Source organism: Mytilus trossulus, chromosome 5 (assembly GCF_036588685.1).
Source record: "Mytilus trossulus isolate FHL-02 chromosome 5, PNRI_Mtr1.1.1.hap1, whole genome shotgun sequence".
NCBI classification, from domain to species: Eukaryota; Metazoa; Mollusca; class Bivalvia; order Mytilida; family Mytilidae; genus Mytilus; species Mytilus trossulus.
In genome coordinates this window covers 22,385,455-22,409,343 of record NC_086377.1, presented here as the reverse complement: position 1 = coordinate 22,409,343, position 23,889 = coordinate 22,385,455, and the positions used below count along the sequence as shown (strand labels likewise).

Sequence of the window (23,889 nt, the reverse complement as noted above, 5' to 3'; positions counted from 1 at the left end):
ATTAAAACTGCCACTGTGACCTTGAACTTTGAACTTTAAAGTCAAAAGCGCTTAAGATATTCTTATCGAGTAACACCATACCATGTTTTGAGCATCTTGGTACTAGAGTGTCCATAACAATTTTATGTACACGCAACTTACCCCTAGTTTTTGGTGGGGTTCATGTTGTTTTTTCTTTAGTTTTCTATGTTGTGTCATGTGTACTATTGATTTTCTGTTTGTCTTTTTCATTTTTAGCCATGGCGTTGTCAGTTTGTTTTAGATTTACGAGTTTGACTGTCCCTTTGGTGTCTTTCGTCCCTCTTTTACATGTAGTAGGCGAGGGGATAATAAACTAAGTTTTATAAGAATTAGACAAAAAGATCGATTTCCCGCCATGCATGGCAGACTTGTACAGAAACGATATGCTGTTGAAATTCTGTTCGTATCATAAAAAAAATCAAAACAGGTAGAACGCATTTTAGACATCGTATGGCCATCGCGCTATCATCGTCATCCACCATGAAGCCTTCGTAATCCATCGTATAGCCTTCGTGGTCCATCGTGTAGGCTTCGGCTGAGATATGAAGCTTAAATACCCGTCTTCGGTATCGTATCCATTCAAGTTAATATTCTTCAAGGCTTTTATCCATTTTATTGATAAACTACTAAAGAAGATGATATAACTGATGTTGCATCCATATACTACGGAAATTTTTTTGATTCCACATGTAATACTCATTTTAACATATTTGCAACTGATATGCCTTCTTAAATAGTAAACATTTCAAAGAAAACAGTATCTCTATATATTATAAACGAGTCTAAATTGAAAACTACGTTCAAATATAATATATAATCGTAGTTTACAATAACATGTAGATAAATGCGACTAATAATTGCCCTTTTTAAGGAGGTAAAATAATTGTGGTTCTTGCGATCTAAAAACAATGATATGAAGAACGCTCTGATTGGTTTATTTATTTTTCATTCTTGTTATCTATCAAACAATTTGGTTCTCAGAGCATGCGTTTAAAACCGGAAATTTAATTTATGACTAAAAATAGAGGTAGAGGCAGTCATAAACACTATTTACATTCCGGCGTGTTTGAAAAAAGAATTTTCTTAAATCTTATTACCTAAAATGAGAATACGCTCACGCTTCAGATCCCATCATTTTTATTTGTTCAAACTTTTTATTGAGCTTTACGATTCATCGTTTGAGAGATAACTAGATGGGTCAAGTAAATTGACGAAGTAATGATCAGTGTATTTGAATACCGGTAACTGAAATAATTGTTCTCTTTAAGGTTGTTGTCAATGTAAGTACCCCGAATTCAAAAAGAAAATATGAAAAGAAATAAAAAAAGTACTTTGTGCTAATTTGTTTTCCAACAAAATACATGTATGTATATTTAACGACCCAAAAAAATATGCAGTCTATGGTCTCCTCCGACGTCCTTCAAAGTGCGGACATACACCTATAATATATCATTTGAAAGAAAAAACCTTGTACTATAATAATATGCCTGTCGTCAGGATCTGATATGGTCACATTTTTTAAATTGAGGTCAAAAGGTCATCTTTACAAATCTGTGAAAAGTTTGGAGGGTCTCCATTTTGACATTATTTTTTTCACTTTCTAATCTATTCTTCAATACAAACGAAAGTGAATAAGCTTGTCTACTGTTAGTTTTTATACACAAACCTTTATCATAATAAATGTTTTTTCCCAAAAAAACGTCCCCGAAACGATGTGTTATAAACAAAACTTTAAAAACCTTAAAATGATTATAACCTATTAACCTTTTAAATAATTTCAAGATCACGTAAACGAACAAGTGTCATGAAGGGCAATACTTCAAAAAAAAAATTTTCAAGCGTGCTTATTGGGTGCGGTATCAAACCTAAAGCAACAGTATATTACAGTCAAATAGGACATCAAATTGAATCTGTGGATACTACTGTTTTAAGACTACTCGTTGCTTCTCACAATTATTGCTGCTTCCATATCATAATTTGTTGTTGTGAATTTTACCGTTGATAGTCTATTTCATCACCGATTTTGTACCTATAACCCCCATTTTTCCATGCAACGAACCACTCACTCAAAGGTATTCAATATGGTGGTACGATTGCTATTGCACAACTCACCAAAAACAGACCAACTGGCATACTTCAACTTCACCGTACGGCCTTTAACAATGAGTAAAACCCATACAAAAAGTCTTTACAATTCCCAAAATTACAAACGTACAACAATTCAAATGAACTAGAACACATCCGTGATATCGCGGGTCCGTGACTGAGTTAAAGTATATAACTAAGCGTAACTCTTACTCTAGTATTGGTATTGTCATCTGATATAGTCATGCCAATTATAAGATAAACAGTTTTCTCTGCTTTCAAATCTTTCTGTATGAACCCGTTGACTTGGAACTTATCATTTAATGGTAAATATTAATTATTTGGAAAACAAAAGGTATTTTTAATCAACAGTATTGTCCTATATTAGATGTAAATAAAGTTGAATTTAGTAGTGTCAACCCTGTGATTATGACCCGTGTAAAAGCAAAATACTAAAATCACCGTTTGGTGGAGCGCCTGTCAGATGTGGAACGTACAGGTAAGGTAATAGGTAACAGGTAAATATACTATTGGTATCGGTATCGGATTCGACTTGAACTTCGTAATTATTGGCAATATTTATTATGGAGAAAACAAAAGGGTCTGGAGTGGTGTAATTTTCAATCAACAACATTTTCCTATATTACCTTTTTATAAAGTTGAATTCTTTGATTTGTCGTTTTTACCCGATGAGGGCTGACAAATTTGACCTTGTTATTTAAGTATTATAGATATATTCAAGCTATATATAACAGCCTATGAACACAATAATGCAAAACAAATATAAGCTAGAGGCTATCAAGAGTCTGTATTGCTCATCTTGGTCTATGTTAAACAATGGACACAGATAAATTGATGAAAGAATTGTGTTTTGGTGATGGTGACTTGCTATACTGAACATTCTTGTTGTAAGAATTATCTCTATTTATATTGAACTTGGCCCAGTAATAACAGTTGAAAATACTTTCTAAAATTAACAAAAATTGATGAAAATTGATGAAAATTGTTAAAAATTACATATAAAGGGCAATAACTCCTTATATTAAGGTGTCAATTGAAAATTTTGGTCATGTTTGACCCATTTGTAGATTTTATTTCGCTTAATATTATTGCTGTTTACATTTTATCTCTATTAGTAATAATATTCAAGATAATAACCAAAATCTGCAAAATTTCCTTAAAATTACTAATTTCGGGGGCAGCAACCTGACAACAGGTTGTCTAATTTGTCTGAAAATTTCTGGACAGATAGATCTTGATCTGATAAACAATTTAACATATATGTCAGATTTGCTCTTAATGCTTTGGTTTTCGAGATATAAGGCAAAACCTACATATTACCCCTATGTTCTAATAACAGCCATGGCGGCAATCTTGGTTGTTTGGCTGGGTCACGCCACACATTTTTTTAACTAGGTACCCCAATGATGATTGTGGCCTGGTTTAATTTAAATTGGCCAAGTCGTTTCAGAGGAGAAGATTTTTGTAAAAGTTTCCGGACGACGGACGCCAAGTGATGAGAAAAGCTCACTTGACTTGTCAGCTCAGGTGAGCTTAAAATAGAGAAACAAATGACAACCATAGCATTATAAGTTAATGACTTGATCCACTAGTTTGAAGGTGCACCAACCCTCCCCTAACATAGGACAGTGTGACAAGTACTACAATCTATTAAATCAAGCCTGATCTCCATCATCTTCATAACCATCAGCCATCACAAGACGTGTGTTAATATTTCTACACATTTCACTTGACTAACATGGACAATTGTCTGTGCATGAAAGGTTCTGTTCAAAGCGAAGACATTCTTTGGTGCACACAGATTCACTTTTATAAACACAGACAATGTTTTGTTGTAAGTCTGAAGACATGGTTCCCTAACAAAATAAACCGGCTTTAAACCCTACCTATTTATCCATAGATGGCTTAGCAAGGTGTAATGACATCCATAAATTTATTATGCATACATCTCTTCTTTCTGTATTCAAATAAATATTAACAGCACCTTTTGGAAAAAGAACCCAATCATTGGCAACCTGGGAAACATTTTACGGGATTCAGATAGATACACCATCTTGAATTCGATCAATTTCACGGTTTGCAATACTTGTTAGATAGCGTCACACTTCCCTATATGAAGGACAAAATATATTGGCATCAATGCATCATCACGGTGTTAAGACTCAAACTTATTATACATTTGTAAACTTTCTTCACCGATATAATTAAGAAAATACCCCCCCCCCCCAAAAAAAAAATTAAAAAATTAAAAGAAACTTAACAGATAAATGAGTACTAGCAAGTTTAAACACATTACAACTAGAAAATAAGTTACTTTTCCCAGACTTAGAAATCCATCTATACATATATACTAGATAAATGTAAAGCAAATTTTGAAAACATGACCATGGTGATTTCGAAAAAATAAGTATCGACAAAATGTAGGACAGCTAGTGTTTATAACTGACTAGTAACACATTAAGTAAAGGGAACCTAGCTGTGTAATTCTTTGTTCACCGGTTTGACTCACATTGTATAATAAGTTACAAATGAAAAGTCCAAAAAGAAAAACATTCTCGTTTTGTTTAACGAATTTCTGGGGTATCTTTTTCTTGGCGTTAGCTAAGTATTTTTTATTATAATCCTCGGATAGTGTTCATTTAACCCGATAAAAACCTAATTATAAATATTACACCACATTCGAGAACAGACAAGCGTGAAGTGACAATTTTTGTGAATCGGTTTTATTTCATGTTATAGATACCAAATATGATTGTTTCTATAATGGTTATTCTAGGTGTCTGGTTTTTCTTCCAAAATTGACATTCATTTCTTTTTAAGGAACGAACACCATGACGACCACATGCATAGCCAACCTCTACACTAGGTCAAATTTAAGTTTAAGAATAAAATTTGGTTATTCTTTTTGACAAATAAACAATAAATCAGCCATGCTATTTAGCTTATTTTAACGGAATTGAACAACAAAAGCTACTGCTAGCTAAATGTTATTATATTTGATTTCTGCTTTTATGAATGTTTGAGAAAACATAAACCATACTCTTGTTGTCGAATTCGTAGTTATTTTTCAATCTATGAATAGCAATATCAATGTTCGAATTGTTAAAGACCATACTTAAACATCCAATTCACAAAGACGCCAGAAGAAGACCACTGTTCAAAAGTCTTAATTCGATTAAATAAATTAAACCAGTGTTTCAAATTTTAAACCAGGAAACATTGAAACTATAATAGGAAACTACAGAAACACTGAACTACAAAAAACAAGACTGTAGAAAACAACTGCCATATAACTGACTTGTTACAGGAAATTTTAAGAGAAACGTTGGGTTGAATTGAATTTTTGCTCACCAAATCTCCCATTTGAACGAAAAGGTAAAATATATTCTAGATTTGTTTAATGAAGGACAAATAAGACCTTAAGTGCATTCAGTGGTCGCAACAGACCATCGCTTACGACTCGAATAGACAAAGTGCCTTGATAGAGTTCTAATGAAAGCTATTTCAAATACATGCTTTCATTTGTGTAATTGATGATGATTTAAAATAAATAAAGGAAACACATTAAACCTAATTATTTTTACAACTTGTCTAAATGTACTTTATATAATGCCGTTAAAAAATAGAAATGTAAAATGGGTCTGGAGATTTATTGGCAAAATTGTCAGTTGTATATATTATGTATATATGTTGTCTGTTTATCAGGTTTGTTTTAAGAAATTCATATTTTATTTCATTTTTCCTTAATTTTGTTTGTACCATCACTTTCACTTTGAGGTTACTTTTACCTTTACTTTTGCTTTGTTGACATCCTGTTTCCTGTTATGAATTTTGAACCAAAAGTTCCGAGTTCACGTGAAACTCTAGAGCTAACTTTACTAACTCATGTTTAATCAATTGAACCACTCGAGTTAACTGCTCTTACCCCGGTTCCAACAATCACTGAGCCATGGTTAAAATCAAGAAATACTTGAATGACGCCAAACCAAACAGATGTTTTCCTTTGATATGTGTAGTCAGGGCCTTATCCTAGAGTTACGTAGAGTTATTACGAATAACAACTCGAGTGCATTCACGTGATACTCTTAAAACTCTGAAAATAGCTTTAGAGCTTCAAGTGAACTCGACCAATGACATTGGCCTAATGTTACACTTTATCGAGCTGTAAATTTATCATTCGTTTATATTGCATATGTGCACATTAATTGTTGATGCAATTAAGGTAGTTATGAAGTTCTAGAGCGCAGTATTATTAGTACATTCATTTGTCCTAACACCAGATTTTGAATTGATAATTAGCAGAAACATAAGATAGTGTACAGATTTTGTTATATTGAAGGTCTTTCTAAAATTCCATAATTAAAAAAAATGTCCTCAAAGTTGTTATTGAATCCCTTACATATGTAGATCATTGCTTTCGGATTTTTTAAAAGAATTTTACTAGATATACTTACAGAACTAATTTTAGGAATGCACGTTACAATTATTAACAAAAATATAAAGTTCCTATAGACATAACTTTTAAGAATGTATAAACTACACTTTGTCAGATGAATAGGTCCAATTTAAACGGTACATTTCAATTTTTTATTGCCCCGCTTGGCTACGAAAAATTTAAAATAAACAATCGCACCAACCTTGCATCGAAAAGATTTTGTATCCGAAGTTCGATATATATGAACTTGTTAAAATGTAAAAAAAAAAAATAGTGCAAGCATGGTGCGTTGGTCAAAATTTAGGAAAAAAACATCCAATTTTCTGTATTTTTGCTTATTTCCCGAATTATGAAGTCATTTGCACTTACCATTGTGACGTCATTTAACCTTTTCTAGTAGGATAAACAATTTTTTTTTAAATCATTGACTAATATTCTAATAATTTATGGAGTAAAAATTGCTCTGTTAGAATTTTTAATCATCTTGTAAATATGGGGCCATTTTAGGCCATTATAGCCCCTACTCCTTTAGGCAACAACAATCAATCAATCTAAATGGAATTATTTGATAAAGCATCGTTAAATGCTTGAACAAATTTGCAGGCGTTTTACAAAATGTCTGAAATTATTTTATAGAATGCAAAATGAAAAACACACAATTGAAAGCGTTGAACAACAGATGAGTTTTATTCATGATAATTGCCGAATGTAACAGTTTGTTTCTGGTCCGATCACTTATATAAGCCTGTCAAGGTTATACAGGTTTTTGATATATATAATTCGTGACCCAACATTGTTACCCAATCAAGCTTTCGGTACATGCGTTATTGACAACATGTCACAGACGGACTGGTTCGAATATCTCTGAGGAACGAACATAAATTGGCAAACCAGTTAGTGCTCATGATTTTCGTTTCGTATGGGGCATATCTTGACATTTTTTGGAAATACATAACCTACTGCAGGTTGAAATTTCAAAATTGTTCAGCGTTATCGTGGTTATTGTATTCGGTTTTCATTATAGAAATTTAGAAATTGTTATAGTCAAATACAAGTAGATTGATATGATTCATTTTAAATCACAATCTTACTGATGATAGATATATGTTATTTGCAATATCTATAGATAATTTAAAAAAACCCGGTTGATATGATTTATGTATATTGTGCCTGTGTCGTTACTAACAACGATATATCTCCTCGTTGGAAAGATTTTGACTTATTTGTAAATGTTTTCAGTAATATTAAACATTTAAAACTTTTTTTGGAATTGAGTAGCGAACTTCCTTAAATACGTTTTTTTTGAATACCTATTCTGTAATTTATGAAGTGGCGGGGATTACTGGTTATATCTTTTGCATTTTAGTTTAAATGACCAACCTAGTCTTTAAACAATTATTGATATAAGATATGGAGAAAAAGCGGACGTATTTTGAAAAAAAAATGAAAATTAGAATGATACTTCATGCAAATTGGATTTGCATTTAATTCAAACCGGAAGCATCGTAAATATGAATGCTTTCCTTATTGTTGAATGCCGTACGGTGACCTTTAGTTGTTTATTTCTGTTCATGTTTGTCTCTTGTGGAGAGTTGTTGCATTGTCAATCTTACGAAATCTTCTTTTTTTATAATTATTTCCCTGGGAAAGACCGAATGAAGTTTGAATAGATTTTTTGTAAAAAGAAGTAGTTCATTAACTCATTATGACTTTTTGTAAGTGTTTTCATATGCAATGTTATAGATTAATGTGCTTCCTTATATTTAGCAAGTAAAGATTGTGATATTTTTTTACAGGTGTTATTTTAAGTTTTAAATTTGATTTTATAAATGTATAAGTCCAGATGCTGTTGATATCAATGGGCGTAGAATTGATTGTCTTATGTACGCTGATGACATTATTGTACTATCAAACACTAAAAAAGGTCTTCAAAACCGACTTGATATATTGCATACTTATTGTATTGACTGGTGTCTAGATGTAAACTTGTCCAAGACAAAATTTTTAAAATTTTTAACAAGCCTGGGAAATTTTTGAAGGCATCATTTTATTTAGATAAAGAGGCTATATAATTAGTTAATAAATGTAAATATTTAGGGATAGTCTTTACTTCTAGTGGTCTGTTCAACAGGGGAAAGAAGAGCTATTCAAAAAATCCTTAAGGCAAAATTTAAATTACAAAAATCCATGTCAGCTTGTAATCCAAGTATTGATACTGCAATTCATTATTATGATTACACAATAAAACCAATTTTATTATACTGTAGTGAAATTTGGCGTTCATTTAAAATTAATTTTGCTGCATGCAAGAAAACATGATTATCTTAATGAATTAATCTACATATATGATTATTTGGATAAATCACAATTCGGATATTTGAAGTATATTCTTGGTGTAAATAAGAAAGCCTCAAATTTAGCAGTGTTATCAGAGGTTGCAAGATTTTCTCTTTATTTTTCTGTTATTATATATATGGTAAAATATGTACACAGGCTTAACAAGTTGGACAAAATATGTGAAGTAATATGATATTTTATTGTTATAAGATTTAATATAATAGTTCTATAAAAAAACATGTTGTGTTAGGCTCTGATCCTGTCCGATAACGTTATAGTATGGTATAAGTTTTGTATTTTCCAATCATATTGTGTTGTAAAATGATGCTCTTTATGGGTTCTTGATTATATTAATAAAACTTTTATCTTATTTTATCTTATCTTATAAAAAATCACCTGCCATTATGAATATATGTGGCTGTTTCCGAAAAAGTTATTTAAATGTTCCCAAAGCTGTTCCCACCTAGTAATGATATAAAAACAACTATTTTTTAGAGATAGTAGTAAATCATGCATTTAAACGAGATAACCTAAAAAATACCATTAGAACAAAAATAAATATAATATAGATAATAAGACAAGAAACATTCAACCAATAGCATTATACCCGAGTGGAAACTATATAAATGCACATGTTCACAGATTATCGATCCTGATAACTGACATACCCTTATTTGAAGAATATTCGAAAAATATTATAAATGGAAAATTTGCAAATAATGTCTCGGAGGGTCTATAAACATTTTCCAGTTTGTGATGATATTTTTAAGATCTAATGTACAATGGAAACCAGAAATGATACTTAAGACTTCTTTGATGTTTTTACCACCTAATCTGCATGGTTGATATAATTGTTTCTTTGAATACAGGTTTACTTTAAAAGTACTTTAAACATCACCAGCGTTTTACTTTGTTTTTGCAAATTGATACGATACTTTATATAAGGCCTTGTGAATTTTAATTCCTCAAAGGTATCACCTACTCGGTAGTAAAAACTTCTAGGTTGATATGAATTATCATTGATATAGTAATGTTTATAAATTAACTTTGAATTATGATGGCCGTACTGCGATCTATAGTTTCTGTGTCATGTAGTCTCTTGTGGAGAGTTGTCCCATTGGCAATCATGTCACATCTTCTTTTTATATTTATTCAAGCTGCATGTAATGCAAATTCATTAAAGGATATAACACTGTAGCAAGAGGTAACCTGTTATGCTCTTGTTCAAAGTCTCAAGTAAAACATTTGCAAATATTGATACATCATAGTTTATTTAGGTAGAAAAAAAGCTTTTACGGTTGTACAACTTACCTTCTATTGCTGATGAGGATTACAACTATATATTTTCAACGGTTCTTATCATATAAAGGTTGGGAACAATATATGTGACCGTGACTGAGAAAATGGGTCCAGATGAGATTCATACATATTTTCAGTTTTTTGCATTTTTTCAATGCTACTAATGTGTTTACCATGAATGGAAAATGTTATGATGATATCTTAACTGGTTTCGAAAATACAGCACATTCTAATAATGAATGCATTTTGGTACATAAATTAAAAAAAAAAAAAAAAAAAAAAAAAAAAAAAAAAAAAATCTGACTTTTTTTTCCTGCAATGGATATACTAGAAAGGTTGACATGTATACATGTATCTATACTATTCAACGAGAAGACCTCATTTTGTGTGTCGCTTCTTTTTTTTTTCAAAAAAATTAATCATCATGCCTCTGTGTCTTATAGGTACAGTGCATAGTCGCATTTGGCATTCATTCATATGAATATTCAGATTGAGTTATTTTGGGAGAAAAACGAGAAAAAAGGTGTTCGGCTAAGGTGTCCGTCATTGGGCAAAATTTTAAGTCAGGTTATACTTCAGGTTTGTGTTTTCTGTACACCTTGAATATAAATATACTTCGAATAAAGTGTATTTTCTATCTGATATCATAATTATATGGATCATTATGTAAAAAAACAATGAATAATAATTGCAACTAACCCATCAAAGCAATTTCAAATTTAATATGATAAGAACTGACTGTCTCTATGAATACTTATAAAAACAACATAAAGAGGATTTTAAGACGGGTACTTTGTTGAGCTTATGAAAGTTAATGATTTGACATTTTTAAGTTTAAGGTGATTCATGTTTTTTTGTTCATTTAAAGAGACCTATAAACATAATAAATGTATTGTTAATACTGTAAAGTGATATTACGTTTTTTTTTTTTTATAAAATCAGGACATCAGTATCAAATATTTGACCTTGATAAATGTAAATTACAGATGTTTAATGTTTAATGACGCACTTAATATTTTTTTTGTCACAATTTAGAACGTTAGCACGGGTGACATATTTTCACATTTAATTTGAAATATAAATTCGGTGTTCTATTAATATAAGTTGCATCTTTGTTAAAAAATTCTCAGATTAAGAATGGTCATGGTATAACAAAATCACACGTATTTTCAATTCATGCTCTGTATCAGCATTGTATTACCCTTCCAAATCAAAATAAGAAAAACCAAACAAAACAAAAATAAACCATCTCGTCTTTATCTTTAAACGTAATGCTCAAATCATCAAACAAAAAACAACAATGATACAATGTATATATCGAAAAGGGACCTTACTGCTATTATTCTGTGGTTACATGTAGTAGCGACTTTTATGTTACTCATTTGTTCGTTTCACAGAAATGAGTGTTCTTACGTTTGTCATTTATGTTGTCATTTTTAGCGATGTTTTTTTAATATTGCTATATACGCAGTTTATTTAGCTAACCATTAATCAAGATTCAACCCACCATGTTTTTTTTTAAATGTCCTGTCGTTTGCACTTTTTTTTTTGTTGCACTTCAGTGTTTTTGCTGTTTCTTTATTTTTTCTCTTGCAGTTGATGTGTTTCCCGCGGTTTTAGATTGTCATCCGAATTTGTTTTCTCTCAATCGATTTCTGATTTTTGAACAGTAGTGTACTACTGTTGCCTTTATCTAACAATAACTATTCCTTTACCCCTTGTGTAAAAGTATACAACTATGTAAAAATGCTTCCCTTCTCAGTGACTATGAAGACAATTTTAATCAAACATATAAGGTGCTTTGCTGTATTCACTGCATGCACTGCTTATCCATGTCATCCTAGATAACTTTTCGAAATAAAATACCCAACATATTTAAAACAGTTGCCTAAATGTTTTCATTTGGAACGTAGCATAATATATTTATTATTAATTCAAAAATCATAAATCAAATACCTTATGCTTTAATAAAAAAAACATGTTTCTTGGATAATGTACAACAAGCATGTTAACGACCGCCATAGGAGAGCTAAAAGTGCGAGACTAAACCCATTTTGATGGTTGTCTCATCGTGAATCGTACCACATCTCTTTGTGTACATACTTGAATAATTAAATTTAAAGACTGAGATAGTTTATTCTTTTTTGTTGGGGACAATGCATTTACAGAGCATGAATTGCAAATAAGTGTGAATTATTTTTACCCATTAGCAGTCTGAATATGAGAAGGTTATTTAGGCTAACTGTTTCATTTAACAAAGATGTAATTTAACAGAACACGGGGTTTCTATTTTAAGTTAAATGTGAAAATATGTCAGCTAATGTTCTAAATTCTGATCGAAATATTTATCAAATGCGTCATTTCATACAACACATCTGCAAACTATTTACCAAGGACGAATATATTATACTGATGGCGTGATTATATACAAAAACATAATATCACTTTACAGCATTAACAATACAATATATTTATAGTATCTCTAAATGGACAAAAACATTAATCACCATCAACCTTAAAAATGTCAAATCATTAACTTTTATAAGTTTAGCAAAATACAAAACTGCAAATCGTCTTCAGGTAGCTTAGATGTCTTCGTCCATCTTAAATTTTGAAATAAAAGATACCAATCAGTCCAAATCTTATAAAGTAATTGATATTAACTACTTTTTATTCTTATTAAGAACATAAAAAATACTCCTGTTTTTACTTTGTCAGTATTAGTAGAAAACTCAGATAAAGGAACTTTCATTATATAATGTGTTGTGTGAATTTAACTATTTTATTTTATAGCGAGAAAACGAGTCCGGTGACCCAATTTTGTTCAGTTTCTTAACTGTTATTATCCTTTTAGAAAAGAAAGGTATACGATCTGTCGTTCAATATGCAAGACAGTTTACTTGACTTTTCCTCTTGTTTGAAAGCGTTTTATGATATATTATTCTCTATTAGCTATTACCTTATGGAACTCTTTTTTTTTCTTTTTTCTTTTGTTCTGTTTTTCTTTACTTCCATACTAGTATATGACAATATCTTACTGGTTAATTGCTTAACTCGCAAACACGTTATTTGAATCATAAAGAAGAAGAAAAGACCCGAGGCAGAGATAGGTTTTGGAGACACATGTAACTACTTAACACTTAACATAACATACACCGACTCCGTCATCATCGCTCAGATTTTCACTTTGGGAATTTTCTATTTGGGCAAAATACAATTTGTCGACAATATGTAGCTCTTCAATAAGCTCATCGTCTTGTTTGTCTGTTATTTCCGATGGAATACTTCGCAGGTGCTCGTCGACGTTAACTTTGCAACGTCATCGCCAAAATTACGGTTTACCGCATCTGGGCCCATTTTGTCAGACGTCGTCACATATATCTATTCATATTTTTAACTGATATACGTTTTATATTACTTGTGTCATTTTTTACCTCGATCACCTTGTTGTCAATCAAACTATTGAAGTCAGTTAAAATTGATGTTATCAAATTCTAATCGCTTTAAAATGAGATCATCCAAAACCAATACAACAAAACTGGCGTCACTTCGGAAAATAATTGAAAAGGTAACTTAATAGTTTTAATGGTGTTTCGTTATATGATATTTATTAGTGATTAAACTTGTTGACTTTATAGTATTACGTTTTTACAAACACTAGTCCTATGTTGGAGAAAATAATGAGAAGTTTGATATCTCATGGAGCTTGTAACACAGAACAATGACCGCTTGAAAACTGTTAAGGTAAACAGTTGGATTAAATTTCAAAGAAACCAAGACGACATAAACGCATGTGTATACAGGGCTGGTGAGTCATTCACAAGTTGACTGATTAAAATAAAATTATACCAACAACATGATATTACTGTTATTAGTCAAACAAACACAATTTTATTCTCTCCTAGATAAGTACGTCATTGTCCCGTGGTTAAATTTAACAAATAAGATTGAGAATTGAAATGGGGAATGTGTGTTAGAGACAACAACCTGATAAAAGCAGAAAACAGCCGAAATTCACAATGGTTCTCCAAAACAGCGTGATGATGCGCGCTTCAGCTGGTCTTTAAACAAAAATATGAACTAGTGCAGTGATAATGGACGTCATACTAAAAAATGCTGCGAGGTTAAACTTGTTCGTTCATCATATGTATATAAATTGTTGCTTCTGTGGCAGCAATATCATTAACAATGCCTGAAGTATTATTAATAAATATTTCCTAAATGCAAGAAAACCTGCATAACGGTAGCAAAATTGTATACAGTATTCGCTATATGTATCGATATTCATTAAACGAATTTGTCAACGTTTACTCTTATCAGTTTGCACATTGACTGCTTGTTTCTATGACAACACATGCAATAGCAAACATTGCACAATTGAACTATACAATTTTTTAAATGATTTTATTGTGTTTTTTTTGTATATTTTTCATGGTAATGAAAACAGACTGAAAGTTCTTCATAATCAGCACGTTTATCCAGATTAGAGAAATTGTATGTGTTTCCTGCAAGTGGTAATACCATTATACATTCCAAAAACAGGTCCGAAATATGTGGTGCACTGATAATCGCCATTTCAATTCCAAAAACTTGGCGATATACGGAATCTTCAAAGCGAAAAATAAATGTTATCCGGTAAAAGGGGTGTTATAGTATTAAAGCATGTGAAATAGACATAGTTCTTTTGTTTGATTGTACTAGAAAATTACCTAAACGAGTTTTAACATACGTATTTGGTTTTTTTTACTTTTTAAATCCCCATTTGATTAGGTGTGTGATTATTTCTTAATAAGAATATGAGACAAAGTGGTAAACTTATCAAAATTATAAGGCAAAGTAGGTAGAAACATCTGAACTCTAAATAGATACAAAACCACCAAAATAAACAAGCAATTTATCAAGTACTTCAAACCAATTGTTGACACTTCAAACGTAATATTAAAATTGTTAAAAAGACATAAATTAAAACCGAAAAAAATCTCATATGGAAATTAAAATCATTTAAAAAAATCAAAACATGTCTCGATTTTTTTGTTTGAATAATTACACTGAGTTTGATGCTATCAGATAAAAGAAACGATTACACAAATGCGTACGATAGGACACAAATTCGAAGAATATTTGACTGTAATTGATTCATCTAGACTTGCTGAAATAACCTTTCCCGATGACAATATTTGCGTTTTTTTTATAGTCTCTTATATTTAATTTGAACTGTTATACAAATGGCAAAGTGAGAAGAACATAACTATAGATATTCTTTATATTTTATTTGTTTATCATACTTGGTAATCTGTAATTATAAATACGTGTTAAATATAGTTTAACATGCACATTGATTAATGTAATTAAGTTGTGTTTGTTATAAATTAGTAGAGGATTGAGTGAAATTTGGATGGTCATTCAAATAACTTGTGCAGGAAGAATGCGATGATATCGTCATGGTATGTAATCATTATAACACATGTATGGTTGTATGCGTTTTTATGTGTCTTTGTTACAAATTTGATTGTTTTTATAATTATTAATATGATAACAAAATGATGACTGATGTACCACTATTTCTGACATTTGATCTATTATGTCTATTTGTTTTGTTCACACAGTTGTAATCCGTTTTTTAATATGTTTGAGCTTCTGAGTATTCCATTTGATTACGGACTTTCCGTTTTGAATTTTCGGCGGATATCTAGCATTTTGTATGGTTGATAGTTTACCTGTAGCAGAAAAAAACCTGCACTCTCTATACCATTTACAGTCGTACACTCATTCAGGTTGTACACTCCAGTTTACAAAAATATGATATTTTCATTCATTTTATTGTAATTTATTTTAAGCCTGAATATGTACCGAAAATTGCTGTTCCATGTGCACGAATATGGATGGTTATCGACTAATACTCTGTTATACTCTGTTATTATTAAAAGGCTTAACATGAAAAGGTAGTTGTTTGAGGCTTCTCAACTAAGCACGCAGCATTAAGGGATAAGAGCAAAGACTGTTCTATTTGTTTTGATTTGCTTATGTTGAGGGTTGTTAGAATAAGTAACTTTTAGTGATTTTTTTAATTTCAAAATTCCCCTTTTTTTAAAATGATCCGTATAGCATTGAAATAAAAGTAAAATTGAGAATGTAAATGGGGAATGTGTCAAGGAGACAACACCACAACAATAGAACAGACAACAGCAGAAATTCATCCATTGGTCTTCAATGCAGCGAGACATTCCCGCACCATGCAGGAGGCGTTCCGGCTCAGCTGGCCCCCATACAAATATATATACTAGTTCAGTGAAAATGAACGCCATACTTTACGCCAAACTGAACACAAGAAACTAACATTAAAAATGAAACAAGACTGACAAAGACCAGATGCTCCTGACTTCGGACAGCTAGTTGCAAAAATGTAGCGGGGTTAAACATGTTTATGAGATCTCAATCCTCCCCCTAAGCTCCTAGCCAAAGTAAACGGTTAACGATAACAATACGCACATTTTAAAATTCAGTTCAAGGGAAGTCCGAGTCTGATGTCAGTAGGTGTAGCATAGGAAAATAAACAAAATAACAGACTACTAGCAGTTGATAACTGACATGCCAACTTAAGACTCTAATCAAACTGATTGAAAGACAATGTATATGGTTTAATCATATGAATATAAATAAAATGCTTAAATTGAATTTGCCTTGAAAGGAATAGACAGTTGTCTGAATTTCTTTTCTGGCAAAATTTGATAATAAATTTCCAATATCTTAACCTGGGGAAAAAGCAATACAAGTTTGAATAAGTCTTATGGTAGATTGTTTTCAAGTCTCTTCGTATCCACTTGCAGGTTCTACTTTATAAAGTAAATCTTTTTCTTTTCGTTTTAATACTACTGTACATTTATCTCTACATTAATAAAATTCAAACTTGAAGAAAACATATTAAAAAATAAAAAAAAAAGGTAACTGAAATTTAAATAACTCGAATCGTATATATTCCGCGTCTATTCATTTCTATTTCCTTTTTGGGTCTTTGGTGTAAACCCCAAAAAAGTAGTTCCGACCACAACAAGAAGTGTCACTTTGAACGCTTGTAGATTACAAATGAAACTGACAGTTTATATATCGTGACGTCACACTACAAAATATCAAGTCCGCAAAAACTATCAGTGACGCAGAAAATACAAAATACCGGTGACGGCAAGGATTGATTGCCGAGTTTATGAGCTTCAGTCCTCGCTTGGAAGTTTTAATAGTTTACATGATAATGATTCATAAAATATATTCTACAATATACTTTACATTAAGGAAGTACAACGAATAGCCTCTTCCGGTTTACACAAGGTCACATCAGGTTGGCTTTTCAATGGTCAAGTGTTTTGCAACGTAATGCAAAACGTTTATCACTTATCATTCATGCTTTGCATTTATATATCACTGATGTCAAATACAGAAGGGGAAATAGCTCTCATATGGAGTTTGCGAATCGCTTTGGTCAAAACTGGTCAAAACTGGACAAAACATCCTTAGGATATAACGAGCAATTTGGTTAAAAAAATGAGTCGCTTTCTTATACGGTTACAGAGGTGATAAAATCACAAGGAAAATATAGCTCGAGGAAATAACTCTTACAAGGAAAAGTATTTGGTTAATCAGTGTTAATTTCAAAGTTGTACACATTGCTTGATATCATATACCAAATATATAAGCAACACACAATTTATACGCGACAAAACAAAACTTGAAAGAAAAGAAAAAAAAGTAATAATCAGAACAAATACAATAGGTCTTTCGTTTTTTTGTTTTGTATTCCTTGTATAAATCAAGTTAAGATTTAAAACATTTTTTTTCTTTAAAGAAAATCACACACTATTATCATGATATATTGCCTTTACATGTGACATTTGACGTATAATAAAGTAAAATAACAAAAATAACGACAGAAAAATTCTGAACTGAAAGTCCCTACGGAAACACATCAAACGACTATCTTATTCCCGACTTGGTACAAACAGTGATGGATAAAGTCTAATCTTATAACAAGCTTACGTAACCAACTTAGATAAATAAAAATATACAAACTGACCTGCCATGATAATGTGCCTAATTGTCACGGAAAGACATTTATAAATGTGCATAGAGCTGTTTACACCTAGATATAATATGAAATGAATAGTACGTAATTTGTTTGAACAGGAAATAAAAAAAATCTATGTAAACGAGAAATCCATAAAAGTGTCATTGCAAAAATAGAAATATAAAATTGATACTGAAGCAGGAGGAAACAGTTAAAATTAGCATATTCAAGTGGGAAATATTTAAATGCACAAGTTTGCTGATTACAAAGTTTAACATACTTACGCTTACGGAAATATTATTGACATGATATAAATGATGAACATAAATGCTTACAATGAAATAAATAGGTTAATTGACTACACATCAATATTCAAAGGTTTTCCTCAAGTCAGATGATAATCCTAATCTTTTTGTGTTTGTACAGTAATTAATAATGATTAAGAACTGTCAATAAATGTCATTTCACAGTCGAATGTTTCTGTAGTGCCCTCAAGTCGTAATGCATTTATTACACAATCGTTGACCTTTATAGAGAATTATTATGCTTGTGTGATTGTTTCAATAATATCAAAATCAAGCTCAAAGTAAAATTCAGAAACTTAAGAAATAGTACGAACTTCAGAAGAAGCAAGACAAGATATAAAGAAGGGATAATATTTCCTATCATGCATCGAACATCATGATGTTTAATGATTTTCGTTTACTGATGTGTTTTATAAGTATTTCTCTGTTCTTGATTTTTATATAGATTAGAACGTTGTTTTTTCAGTTTCAATTGTTTTACTTTAAACATGTTTGTCCCTATAGAGCTTGTTGTTCATTGCGAGTCAAGGCTCCGTGCTTAAGGCCGTACTTTGACCAATATTTGTCTACTTATTATACATTGTGACTTGGTGGGAGAGTTGTATATTCTGCTCTCATTTTATATCATATTCATAAATACTCATGCAGTGGTAACTTCACTATAGATAAAACTACCACAATCGCTAAATGTTCAGATCAGAATTCGAAAATATTTCTTTTATTTAAAAATCTAAAGACCATGGACAGAAGACTTTAGTGAGTTGATACAAAGACATTTAAATAAGAAATGTTATATCGGTTAGCAAATATGAAATGTGTTTTTTTAATTTCTTATTTCATTTGGAATTTTATTTGTCTCAGCATCTTAGTCCCTGAGAATGAGAACATTAAAGTTAAGAGGATACGTTCCTTCGAAGAATTGGCTATAAGTATAACTATAAGTAAATGATCTATTAAAATGTTACAAACGTTAAAGTCAATTAGTTATTTTTGGAGCAATTGCTTATCGATTAACTGTAAAAAAAGGATGCTATCTTTTTTTCCTGTTTCGTTCCATTTCACCAAATTGTTGTTTCGACAAAAACGAAAAACGAAAAATGGAAAAAACACTGTGAAGCAAGTAGGTTTCATAATTGTGTCGTTTCGATAATTCTACACAAGTTGCTTATAAAATTGGGCTTGTTCTTGAAGTGTTCAACAAAATTGGATTATTAGTGTTTTCTCACGGAATGTCTATTTATTGGAGCGATACATTATTTTCCGACGTAAAACTTTTTTTCACAGATTTCGGTCGTTTTTTTTAACAACATTTGAAGACTTTCAACTATTGCATGTTGTACAGTAAAACCCCACGTTGTAGCAACACAAGATAATTATCAAATCAACTAAATTGAATTTAAGTTGTAAGCCCTGTAAGTGTAGGTTTTTATTCAAAACTTGTATTGTTTGAATATGTAATTGTAGCCAAATATCTACAAAATCCTACTATGACGCTAATCATAACAATGAACTTTTTATAAAGGTTTAATTTACATCATATGACTGTTTATTTCAACCTGAACTATAAATGGTACCTTGATATAGGAAGATGTGGTGTGAGTGCCAATGAGACAACTCTCCATCCAAATAACAATTTAAAAATTAAACCATTATAGGTTAAAGTACGGCCTTCAACACGGAGCCTTGGCTCACACCGAACAACAAGCTATAAAGGGCCCCAAAATTACTAGTGTAAAACCATTCAAACGGGAAAACCAACGGTCTAATGTTATAAATCATAGAACATTTTACGGACGCTATCCCGAATATCCGTTAAACACATGGTTTCGGATATGTTTTCTATGTCGTAACTACTATTCCGTTCGTCTTTGATGAAAGTAACATACTGAATTAGACAATTTAACGGCTTTGAAATAATACAAGCAACACGAAAGTTGTTAAATCTGAAACAGAATGTGCTTACCCTTTCGGAGCATATGAACTCACCTTCAGTTTATGATGGGGTTCGTGTTGTTGTTGTGCTCCTATTTGTAACATTTTGTTCACGCATCATTGTCAATATACTAGAGTTTGATGCGACTATTTGTACAAATAAGATGTTATGTGCTGTAACCCTAGGTTATGTCTTCCATTTATAACATTTGAAATTGCCTGCACCAAGTCAGGAATATAACAGTTATTGTCTATTCGTTTGATGCGATTTATCATTTCATTTTGCCATTTGTTTAGGAATTTGCAGTTTTGTATTTTCCTCTTGGAGTTCAGTATTTATGTGATTTTACGTTTTGATAACTTGAACAGTTTTGGCATGATCACGTGTACTGTCTGTGAATGTAAACAATTAGCAATGCACATTATATCATAATAGTACCCGTTATCTACTACATTGTTTTTTTTTTATGTCATTTCGATTTTTATATTTTTTCCGGACCATATGAGTATTAAGACTATACGCGTATGGTCATGACCATATGCGTATACTCATATGGTCAGACCATATGAGTATTATACTCGTATGGTTATTAACGGGCCGGACCATATGAGTATTTGGACCATATATGTATTTTTTTCAAATATACAATAGAAATTATACGTATTAGTTTTACATTTCAAAAGCTACATAAACATTAAATATTGATGCCACAGTCATTTGATCTTAGTTTACATCGCTAATTGTATCATGAGTATCCGTGTATGCTTTTGTATACTTAGAATGACATTCACACGGTACCATACATGTAGCTTTTCTGTGTTTGTTTGTTTTAGCTGCGTGCAGTGATATAGACTCGAACAATTCCGATGTGCCTACGGTGTTTTTAAGAAACTCTACTTCTCCAATATCGTAAAATGAATATCACAGATCAAATTAAATAAAGGCAGTAGCTATTTCATGGCTCTTAAATGATATTTTACCTGTCTTATAATAAAGATTAAAATAGAAGTATAGAAATAAAGAATAGAAAAAATAAAGAAACATACACTTTTAATATTTTATAAACATGTCTTAAAAAATATCATTATCTTTAAAAAAAAAAATTACCATGATCCTTCCCGGTGATGTCACCTACTTTAAACAATAAAATTCCTTTTACAATATGTTCATTTAATTTTGACATCTTCTTATAATTTTACTTACAAATAGTAAGTAATATTAACTGTGTGAAACTGTTTTTTTATAAATTTTTTGATATATAATAAAATGACATTTTAGTGACGTAACAACCGGAAGGGTCACATCTAATGAAGAGTTTAAAAGTATTCGTGTTGATTACCCGACCATACGCGTACGGTCCGACCATACGCGTATGGTCGGACCATATAAGTATATACCCATATGGTCATGACCATACGCGTATGGTCCAGATACTCATATGGTCCGGAACATATTTACTTTATTTAACAGTCCTTTCCACTTTTCAAAAAATGAAACTACTTATAAGGTCAAATGTGCACATTTCCCCATTTGTTTCCCTTTATGGAGTTATAACAGTATTGATTTCCCTCAATAGTTTTTTTTTTAAATTGACAAGGAATTTTATTTTTGTTTCAATTAGATAAATACTTGGTATGCTTACAGTTTTATTCTGTCTAGTAAAAAACATATGGCATTACATTGCATTAAGGATAATAACCATCCCCGGTAGTAAATCAATCAAATTTCAATCTCTAGTGTTCATGCCAAGAAGCTTAGTAACCCTGCGATTTAAATGTCCCAAATAGTTTAGTGAAACTGCAAATTAAAACAGAATGGTGCTTTTAAATACACTAGATATTTCTTAATGACTTTATATTTTTTGTCGTTAAAACATGAGTTCGATAATCGTACTCAGAGTACATTCAGTGAGTCTAAAAAATGGATTAGATCTTTTGAGTAAACATTTAGTATTCCGGAAACTGAATTTTTTTTAATAAGTGAGAGATCAGATATTACGATAATAATGCAAAAGAAAAGAAAGAAAACTTTTTGTTTTATTTTGATTTAGTTAAATTGAGAATAAGGATATGATGGAAAGTAGTTCTGGTTTTAAATATTTTCATACATGTAGTTTCATTGATACTGAAAGGTGAAATTTTCCATCTAGGAAATATGACAAGCATGATGATCTCATCTTTTTAATTGTCAACTTCCAATTTTCAAGCAATAACACCCACACTGACTGTATCAATGGCGTGTAAGCATATAACTTTATGGATGTAGATGTATGTAGATAAAATTGAGAATGGAAATTGAGAATGTGTCAAAGATACAACAACCCGACCATAGAAAGAAAATACTGCAGAAGGTCACCAACAGGTCTTCTATGTAGCGAGAAATTCCCGCACCCGGAGGCGTCCTTCAGCTGGCCCCTCAACAAATATATAATAGTTCAGTGATGATGAACGCCATACTAATTTCCAAATTGTACACAATAAACTAAAATTAAAATAACACAAGACTAACAAAGGCCAGAGGCTCCTGACTTTGGACAGGCGCAAAAATGCGGCGGGGTTAAACATGTTTGTGAGATCTCAACTCTCCCCCAATACCTCTAGCAAATGTAGAAAAGTAAACGCATAACAATACGCACATTTAAATTCAGTTCATGAGAAGTCCGAGTCTGATGTCAGAAGATGTAACCAAAGACAAGAAACAAAATGACATAATACATAAATAACAACAGACTACTAGATGTTTGACGTAAACATTAGTAAATACATAGAAACTCACCTGTCATTATCAATGTTTGTAACTGTTACTAAAATATTTGAATTATGGTCATCGAGCTGCTGTTTACCTATTTATAATAGAAAAAAAACACGTAATAACAAATCCATGTATACGGGGAAACCCGATAAGGGTCATTTAAAAAAAACCAACCTAATATCATATTGATACAGGAGCAGGAAGCAAGGAGTTCATATCAGCAAACCCAAGTGGCAAAAATGTGAATGCACAAGTTAACTGATTACTGATACTAATAACAAGCATACTTATGATTTGAGAATATTTGAAAAATGTTATTTTTGGTAGAATTTAGAAGCTTGATTGACGGAAATTTCTAAATATTGGTTTTCCCAATTTCAAAAGTGTCAACGTGACACTGATTAATATAAATATATCCGCATGCTTTTTTATATTTATTCACATACAAGGACGTTTTAAATTTCAACGCCGCGATATAGCATTCTTGTGATGATGCCGCGTAAAGCAATAACCAATCAATCAATCAATTTCAATTTCAATGTATAGCTTCTTTATTAAGTCATGTATTCCGTATAGTGACACCAGTTAACACTGATGCCACTCTTTGGATAATATCTCTATTAGTTTTTGCTTTTGAAAATCACAT

The 23,889-nt window shown here is 31.2% G+C and overlaps 1 protein-coding gene across 1 annotated transcript in view; it reads right to left on the bottom strand.

Moving 5' to 3' along the window:
- Nucleotides 1-18,285, bottom strand: part of LOC134719516 (uncharacterized) — a 37,685-nt gene extending 19,400 nt beyond the window's left edge. Inside the window, exon 1 of the mRNA XM_063582510.1 lies at nt 18,264-18,285. Within this exon, the coding sequence (XP_063438580.1) occupies nt 18,264-18,270 (7 nt within the window). The 5' untranslated portion in view covers nt 18,271-18,285. The remainder of the gene's footprint in view (nt 1-18,263) is intronic.
- Between the last annotated feature and the right edge of the window lie 5,604 nt (nt 18,286-23,889).